General features: G+C 42.4%; 1 protein-coding gene across 3 annotated transcripts in view; it reads left to right on the top strand.

Moving 5' to 3' along the window:
* Positions 1-2,137: 2,137 nt before the first annotated feature.
* abcb4 (ATP-binding cassette, sub-family B (MDR/TAP), member 4) overlaps positions 2,138-9,561 on the top strand; it is a 35,262-nt gene continuing 27,838 nt past the window's right edge. For 2 of the 3 annotated variants that reach the window (XM_090189793.1, XM_090189799.1), the window contains exons 1-6: positions 2,138-2,543; positions 3,021-3,090; positions 3,328-3,397; positions 4,877-5,033; positions 5,630-5,678; positions 9,233-9,424. In XM_090189793.1, the coding sequence (XP_090045919.1) occupies positions 3,029-3,090; positions 3,328-3,397; positions 4,877-5,033; positions 5,630-5,678; positions 9,233-9,424 (530 nt within the window). In that variant the 5' untranslated portion in view covers positions 2,138-2,543; positions 3,021-3,028. The remainder of the gene's footprint in view (positions 2,544-3,020; positions 3,091-3,327; positions 3,398-4,876; positions 5,034-5,629; positions 5,679-9,232; positions 9,425-9,561) is intronic. The other variant, XM_090189794.1, reaches the window with a different exon arrangement.

The raw sequence follows: 9,561 nt of genomic DNA, 5'->3' as shown, positions 1-9,561 counted from the left end.
TGTGGTTGACATCAGAACAAGAGAGAAAGAGCAGATCTCTCTTCCTGATTCTCAGAAAGTAAGTAAAGGGGCAAATCTGAACCTATTAAAGTACCACAATAACAGCTGAAAGAGCTTCAGTGAATGATTCATAGATATAGAAGATTATTCAAATCCAATCACATGTTTTTTGTCACATGGGCCGAATGCAACAGGTGTAGATTTGATATGTGACATGCGTTGAGCCCTTTCCCAACCATTCAGAGATAAAAAGGAAGAAAAATGGTATATTGTCTTTGGGATGAATTGGTGTCTGACGTTTTGATAGGGAGGAGGGACCTTATCTGACTGACTACTAATGGATTCTTAACCTACTTTTGTGAGACACAACCTCGATCTGTCTGTAGATTGACTGAACAAACCTAGATACTTCATATATTCATCCTATAGTAAGACATTAACATCAAGGAAGTTAACCTATCCTAACGTGCTTTTTGTCTTAAAACCTTTTAACTCATTTTACTCCAGTTGTTTTTAGGTCAATCCTTCATTAACCGGTGACATCACTTTATGTCATCCACTTCTACTGAGTCAAAGTGTGACGAAAACCCAAGAAGTGATGTCACAGTATGACTCCCCCTTTTGTATTAGAATATTGTCAATGAGTGACACTGTCTGTCTGTCTGTCTGTCTGTCTGTCTGTCTGTCTGTCTGTCTGTCTGTCTGTCTGTCTGTCTGTCTGTCTGTCTGTCTGTCTGTGCGTGGGTGCGTAGAGAAGCTCCTGACTAACTGTACCTTTAGCCCACACACTGGTGTGTGTTTATTGAATGTTGTATAACAGTCATGTGTTATCTGAATTGGTCTTTGACATGCACATACTCAGGGACAATAACACACACCTGTTCCTTTTTGCCCTTTCAGCCAGCCCAACACGAGGGGAGATGTCTACTGTCACTTCACTTCACATTATCTACCAGTCCAACCAGAAATTATATTCAGACAGTCTTGGAGGACAATGGAGATTGGAAGCTCAGTAGAGAAATGTTTTCTGGTTCAGCTTGTCATTGAGATATAATATTTTTTTTATTCCATTGTCCTTCAGTGGTTGAATATTTTGTCCGATGTCCAGTCATTCCAGCTTGATCAATGGCCAAGACAGGCCAGAGAGATTCTGAGGGGAAGTTAATGGTTTTATCAATAAGAGTAACTCACTGGCCACCATACTGTCTGTCTGTGGGTATGTGAACCCTGTACCAATCCCTGATGATGACAATGATTAACAAATGTAGAGAGGTAAATGGCAGTGTGGGAGTCTTTATCCCTTTTCAATGCTACACAAGCTGACAGAACACATTAGAACAGAATTAACAAGACAAAGCACTAACTCAGACTGGAGGAAAAATAACATCATCAATGTTCATTTATAGTTGAATGAACAAGTTGAGCAAACACATCATTTTTAATTGACTGAATTTTTGCCAATGTTTTCACAAGTTGGAGCTAAGTTTGGGCCAACAATTCTTTGTTGTTGTTCAGGTAACACTTAGCTCCAAAAGTTGAGTAAACAAGAAAATACTATGTGGAACCAGTTACTTAATTAGTTGAAACAATATATTTGTGGGGTTTATTTTTTTTACAGTGTGTGTTCTCAATGTAATTAATAACAGAAACTGATTTGGCCTAAAGCTGAACAATTACAAATAGAGGTAAGGGGCATTGGAGTGTGATAGTAACTCAATTTGTATTTATTTAACTAGGCAAGTCATTTGAGAATATATTCTTATTTACAATGCCTGCCTACACTGGCCAAACCCAGATGATGCTGGGCCAATTGTGCACTGCCCTATGGGACTCCCAATCACGGCCAGATGTGATTGGAATCGAACCAGCGACTGTAGTGACGCCTCTTGCACTGAGAATCCGTGCCTTTGACCACTGCACCGCTCGGGAGTTTAACCATAAGCTAGTCCTAGATCATTTATAGTCATTGTTCACTCTATGTTCTAGGCACGTCAATAGATGAAACAGTCAATAAGATCTTCATTTTGCTGAACTGGTAGGCTCTCCATTCTTTATAAGAGATTGGACATTGGCTATATGGATGCCCACTGTTGGTTCACGATGTTGTGAGAGAAAAATAACATCACTTTTGTCGAGTAGCGGTGGTTGTCTCTCAAATAGCGGCAACATGAGATGGCCATGTTCGGTATCTGTAATGTAATAACAAATACACACACTCATCCATAACCCTATAGGTCATTGTCGCCGCCCTTAAAGCAGCTCCTGACGTCGAAGTCAAGGACAGACAGACGTTTGATGGAGATCAGAAGGTGTGATTTGAGCAGGGGCGGCACGCGGCAGTAAATGATGTCACCCGCGTGTAACTATGATATAAGAGAAGCGCTGTTGCCTCCCTTGTTTCTTTATTGTGAGAGCGAAACAGAGGCAGATAAAGAGAGGACAGCACCGGAGCTGGGGGGTAAGCACCGATAGTGGACCAACTATTGTCAAAAATATAAACGAGGGAAAAGAGAGGTCCTGTGCGGGGTGGCGGGAAAGAAGCGGTGAGTTTATCTAACAACCATTATATATTTGTAATGTGCTCGACCGGATCTTCCGTTACACGTTGTAATGTCAACTGCTTTTTCTAATAGCCTACAAGACAAGTCTAAACTATAGCCTATACTACACAACTATTTCAAAAGTAGGCTTAATAAATATGAAGTAGACTTCTGGGGCATATTGAGGGTGTTAATTCACTACCAAGTCCAGACCATAGAAATAGAATCTCATTCTAGTTCTGTGGTCAAGAACCGGAGTCAGTATCATGCAACCAGTTCGTTATCGTTTAAACAATGAATTCGCACGCACGCCCATGATGAGTTCAGCCTGTGGGTTAGCCCCTTAAATAATTTATTGCAGGTGTCAAAGTTTGTCTTTCCCCAGACTCTTGAGGACGCTTAAATATCTTACCGTTACACGTCTTTGCGATCTCACCTGTACGGTTGTACCTGTCTGTATTGTTTCCTACATGCCATAAGACCCAGACATGGGCAAGAAGGACGAGATAGCTGTGGCCAAAGTCAAGATTGAGCAAAACGGAGACATTGGGTAAATATTTAGGTGCTATGCCTAGAATTTTGTCTTTGGGTGTTTGTATTTTGTCAACAATTGTTTCTATAGTCAGTATAATATCGATTTGTGTTATTATTCCTTCATTGGAATTACGGTCTAGTTCCTGAGTTAACCAACTCACTAACTTAATAACTATATCTGCCGTTTTTAAAGTTTAAAGATTATTATATAAAATGGATTTATAAAATGACGTAGATATTCTGTCTCTTCTAGAGAGGATAAAGATGAAGAGAAAAAGGGGGAGAAAGAGCCAAAGATGCCGATGATTGGCGCCATAGCTCTGGTGAGTAGCGGAGATAAACTGTCACATACTTGTCCAGCTTTACACACTGTATACTATTTATTATCAGGGCCCTGAGGTATTATTGGTGTGTGTGTGTGTGTGTATGGGTGGGTGGTTGTGCGAATGTGTGTGCATGTGACTGTGTGCGTGCAACGTGCTTGCATGCCTGTAAAGTTGGAACCCAGATCAGACATGAATGTGGAAATAGGGGGGGTTGGGGAGTGGTCTGTTTCCTCTGTTTCCCTGCTGGGCCAGTAGCATAGCTGAAGGTTGAATTTTCTCTGGACCCCTGCTGGGCCTGTAGAATAGCTGAAGGTTGACTTTCCTCTGGACCCCTGCTGGGCCTGTAGAATTACAGAAGGTTGAATTTTCTCTGTTTCCCTGCTTGGCCAGTAGAATAGCTGAAGGTTGAATTTTCCTCTGTTTCCCTGCTGGGTCAGTAGAATAGCCGGAGGTTGAATTTTCTCTGTTTCCCTGCTGGGCCAGTAGAATAGCTGAAGGTTGAATTTCCTCTGGACCCCTGCTGGGCCAGTAGAATAGCAGAAGGTTGAATTTCCTCTGTTTTCCTGCTGGGCCTGTAGAATAGCTGAAGGTTGAATTTCCTCTGTTTCCCTGCTGGGCCAGTAGCATAGCTGAGGTTTGAATTTCCTCTGTTTTCCTGCTGGGCCTGTAGAATAGCTGAAGGTTGAATTTCCTCTGTTTTCCTGCTGGGCCTGTAGAATAGCTGAAGGTTGAATTTCCTCTGTTTTCCTGCTGGGCCTGTAGAATAGCTGAAGGTTGAATTTCCTCTGTTTCCCTGCTGGGCCAGTAGCATAGCTGAAGGTTGAATTTCCTCTGGACCCCTGCTGGGCCTGTAGAATAGCTGAAGGTTGAATTTCCTCTGTTTCCCTGCTGGGCCAGTAGCATAGCTGAGGTTTGAATTTCCTCTGGACCCCTGCTGGGCCTGTAGAATAGATGAAGGTTGAATTTCCTGTTTCCCTGCTGGGCCAGTAGAATAGCTGAAGGTTGAATTTCCTCTGTTTCCCTGCTGGGCCTGTAGAATAGATGAAGGTTGAATTTTCTCTGGACCCCTGCTGGGCCAGTAGAATAGCTGAAGGTTGAATTTCCTCTGGACCCCTGCTGGGCCTGTAGAATAGATGAAGGTTGAATTTCCTCTGTTTCCCTGCTGGGCCAGTAGAATAGCTGGTTAAACTTCTTCTGGTTAGGAGCCTCTACCACTGGAGATACATACTGGAGTTCTACATACAAAATGACTCAAGAGTATTCATTACCTTCATATGTTCTCTTTCTCTCTCTGCTCATCTGTCCATCTCTGTCCCTTTTCCTCTCCACTTATCCTTCCCCCCTTTAATTCTTTCTCCCCCTCCCTCTCCCCTGCCCCTTCTCACTCCATTTCTCTCTCTCCTTCCCAATCTCTCACTTTCCTCATATCCCCACCCTACCCCTCACTCTCGCTCCTCTTCCCCCATGCCTCTATAGTTCAGGTTTGCTGATGGTTGGGACAGGTTGATGATTGTGCTGGGGACCATCATGGCTATGGTTAATGGAACGGTCCTCCCTCTCATGTGTATCGTCTTTGGGGACATGACTGACAGCTTCATAGGAGACTCCATACAGACACAGAATAACTTCACCAGTGAGTCAGTCCCTACACACACACCTACACACACACCCACACACACAAGCATGCACACAAAAATACACACACACACACACACACACACACACACACACACACACACACACACACACACACACACACACACACACACACACACACACACACACTCTCTCTTAAAGGACAACGCCACCACTTTTCAACCTCATTTTCATCTCCAACGCAATACCAGTGCCTACATGTGAAAATGACGCATTTCTACATTTTTTTAGGAAAAAATATAACGTTAAATAGTTATACCTGATGACATCATAAAAAGCTAAAACATTTTTAAATAAACAGTGATTTTCAAACAATATGAGGTTTGAGGTGATGTGGGGAGCAAGAAAATACCCTCTGGCTAGAAACTCATTGCAGGTTTTGAAAATCACTGTTTTTTGACACAGATAAAAAAAATATAGGACCTTTCTTTTCATCTTTTTAACCACAGATTATAGAAACAGGCTGTTTTCACATATAGACACTGGTTTGGTGTTGGAGATAATGAACATGAGGTTGAAAAGTGGTGGAATTGCCCTTTAACTGTCTAACTGTCACATCTTTTCCTGCTCTAGACATCACATTCCCTGTTTCCAACACCACTCTGGGAGAGGAGATGACGGGGTGAGGCTAAGACTCAATGATATTTCAGTTTACCAAGAAGGGAGTAGTTTCTGATCTTTGACCGGATTTATTTCAGAGGCTCTGTATCCGTGAGTCCGCAAATTCTCACAGTATCTCACGGGAACTTGGACTTCATCTATTTTCATAACCTAGACAGGGTGAACTGCATAGTTAAAGGGCAATTCCACCACTTTTCAACCTCCTATTCATTATCTCCAGCACCATACCAGTGTCTACATGCGGAAACTATTCAGACCCCTTGACTTCTTCCACATTTTGTTATGTTAAAGGCTTATTCTAAAATTGATTAAATCGTTTGTTTTCTCTCATCAGTCTACACACAATACCCCATAAGGACAAAGAAAAAAATGGTTTTTAGAAATGTTTGCTAATTTATAAAAAAAATTATACTGAAATATCACATTCACATAAGTATTCAGACCATTTACTCAGTACTTTGTTGAAGCACCTTTGAAAATTATTACAGCTTCAAGTCTTCTTGGGTATGATGTTACAAGCTTGAGGAGTTTCTCCAATTCCTCTCTGCAGATCCTCTAAAGCTCTGTCAGATTGGATGGGGAGCATTGCTGCACAGCTATTTTCAGGTCTCTCCAGAGACGTTTGATCAGGTTCAAGTCCGGGCTGTGGCTTGGCCACTCAAAGACATTAAGAGACTTGTACCGAAGCCACTCCTGCGTTGCGTTGCCTTGGCTGTGTGCTTAGGGTCGTTGTCATGTTGGAAGGAGAATCTTCGCCCCCAGTCTGAGGTCCTGAGCGTTCTGGAGCAGTTTTTCATCAAGTCTCCCAGTCCCTGCTGCTGAAAAACATCCTCACAGGATGATGCTGCCACCACCATGCTTCACCGTAGGGATGGTGCCAGGTTTCCTCCAGATGTGACGCTTGGCATTCAGGCCAAAGAGTTCAATCTTGGTTACATCAAATTTAATTTGTCACAAACGCTGAATATGTACAGTGCCTTGCGAAAGTATTCAGCCCCCTTGAACTTTGCGACCTTTTGCCACATTTCAGGCTTCAAACATAAAGATATAAAACTGTATTTTTTTGTGAAGAATCAACAACAAGTGGGACACAATCATGAAGTGGAACGACATTTATTGGATATTTCAAACTTTTTTAACAAATCAAAAACTGAAAAATTGGGCGTGCAAAATTATTCAGCCCCCTTAAGTTAATACTTTGTAGCGCCACCTTTTGCTGCGATTACAGCTGTAAGTCGCTTGGGGTATGTCTCTATCAGTTTTGCACATCGAGAGACTGACATTTTTTCCCATTCCTTCTTGCAAAACAGCTTGAGCTCAGTGAGGTTGGATGGAGAGCGTTTGTGAACAGCAGTTTTCAGTTCTTTCCACAGATTCTCGATTGGATTCAGGTCTGGACTTTGACTTGGCCATTCTAACACCTGGATATGTTTATTTTTGAACCATTCCATTGTAGATTTTGCTTTATGTTTTGGATCATTGTCTTGTTGGAAGACAAATCTCCGTCCCAGTCTCAGGTCTTTTGCAGACTCCATCAGGTTTTCTTCCAGAATGGTCCTGTATTTGGCTCCATCCATCTTCCCATCAATTTGAACCATCTTCCCTGTCCCTGCTGAAGAAAAGCAGGCCCAAACCATGATGCTGCCACCACCATGTTTGACAGTGGGGATGGTGTGTTCAGCTGTGTTGCTTTTACGCCAAACATAACGTTTTGCATTGTTGCCAAAAAGTTCAATTTCGGTTTCATCTGACCAGAGCACCTTCTTCCACATGTTTGGTGTGTCTCCCAGGTGGCTTGTGGCAAACTTTAAATTACACTTTTTATGGATATCTTTAAGAAATGGCTTTCTTCTTGCCACTCTTCCATAAAGGCCAGATTTGTGCAATATACGACTGATTGTTGTCCTATGGACAGAGTCTCCCACCTCAGCTGTAGATCTCTGCAGTTCATCCAGAGTGATCATGGGCCTCTTGGCTGCATCTCTGATCAGTCCTCTCCTTGTATGAGCTGAAAGTTTAGAGGGACGGCCAGGTCTTGGTAGATTTGCAGTGGTCTGATACTCCTTCCATTTCAATATTATCGCTTGCACAGTGCTCCTTGGGATGTTTAAAGCTTGGGAAATCTTTTTGTATCCAAATCCGGCTTTAAACTTCTTCCCAACAGTATCTCTGACCTGCCTGGTGTGTTCCTCGTTCTTCATGATGCTCTCTGCGCTTTTAACGGACCTCTGAGACTATCACAGTGCAGGTGCATTTATATGGAGACTTGATTACACACAGGTGGATTGTATTTATCATCATTAGTCTTTTAGGTCAACATTGGATCATTCAGAGATCCTCACTGAACTTCTGGAGAGAGTTTGCTGCACTGAAAGTAAAGGGGCTGAATAATTTTGCACGCCCAATTTTTCAGTTTTTGATTTGTTAAAAAAGTTTGAAATATCCAATAAATGTCGTTCCACTTCATGATTGTGTCCCACTTGTTGTTGATTCTTCACAAAAAAATACAGTTTTATATCTTTATGTTTGAAGCCTGAAATGTGGCAAAAGGTCGCAAAGTTCAAGGGGGCCGAATACTTTCGCAAGGCACTGTAAATAAGGTATTTCTGTTTTCGTTTTTTGAAATAAATTTGCAATAATTAAAAGAAAAAGTGTATTAGCTTAGTCATTATGGGTTATTGTGTGTAGATTGCTGAGGAATTTTCTTTTTTAACCCATTTTATAATAAGGCTGTAAAGTAACAAAATGTGTAAAAAGTCAGGGGGTCTGAATACTTTCCGAAGGCACTGTGTGTGAATACAGTGTTTTTATGTCCTGTTGTTAAAAAGATAAGATGAAAGATATAAAAATGTAATGTCATTTAAAGTAAACACAATGAGATGAAGCGGTGACGCGGGGAGCAGGACAACTGCACTCCACCCTGGCTTTTTACTTAACCACCAACATGGAACAGGACAGGACAGCGTCTGGACAAGAACACACAACAACATTAATGCAGACACAGGGAACACACGGGGAAGCAGACAGTTATTGATAGGACAATCAACAAAGGGAAGGAGTCCAGGTGAGTCCAATGAGCGCTGCTGCGCATAATGAGCGCCAGACAGGGAGAGCGGGAGCAGGCGTGACATGAATGATGTCATAGGGTAGGATTGTGTGGGACCTTTTATTTTGAACCACAGAACGTTGAAACACACCGATTTGACATATTTCAGATATGTGAACAGATACAGAGCCTCAGAATTGAAAGATCCGGCCCCAGATAAGGAGCTACTTCCCTATACAATACATTGTAATGTCAAATGGTATATTCAAGGGATCACCTTTACCTCTCTGCCTTTGTGCCTCAGTATCCTTGCTATTTACTCCATAATGGATGGCATTGTGTATAGATTCACCTGCGTAATGTAAACGCACATACCTGTGTCACCGTCATGTTCACAAAGTCATTATTCCCTAAAATGTACCCCTGTGCCCCAATTATCTACAAACCATCATTAAGGTTTTGTATGTCTGGATGTGTGTGTGTTGACCAGCCGTATGTCTGTATTCCAGCCATGCTATCTACTACTCTATAATGGGTGCGGTGGTGTTGGTAGCAGCCTACATGCAGGTGGCCTTCTGGACCCTGGCGGCAGGCAGGCAGGTCAAACGCCTCAGGAAGCTCTTCTTCCACTGCATCATGCAGCAGGAGATCGGCTGGTTCGACGTCAACGAGACGGGAGAACTCAACACCCGCCTAACAGAGTGAGGAGATACCTATAGGAATGGATTGGTGTTTATAGGGGAAGGTGTTTTACATTAAACCCTGAAGCTACATCCAGATGGTATCAAACAGCCCTGTTCAATCAAATATGGGGAGTGTGTGTATCTATGTGTGTGAG

This window comes from Oncorhynchus mykiss, chromosome 2 (assembly GCF_057628025.1).
Source record: "Oncorhynchus mykiss isolate SJ-2025 chromosome 2, ASM5762802v1, whole genome shotgun sequence".
Lineage (NCBI taxonomy): Eukaryota > Metazoa > Chordata > Actinopteri > Salmoniformes > Salmonidae > Oncorhynchus > Oncorhynchus mykiss.
The sequence above is the reverse complement of the archived record's forward strand: the minus strand, read 5'-3'. Positions and strand labels throughout refer to the sequence as shown.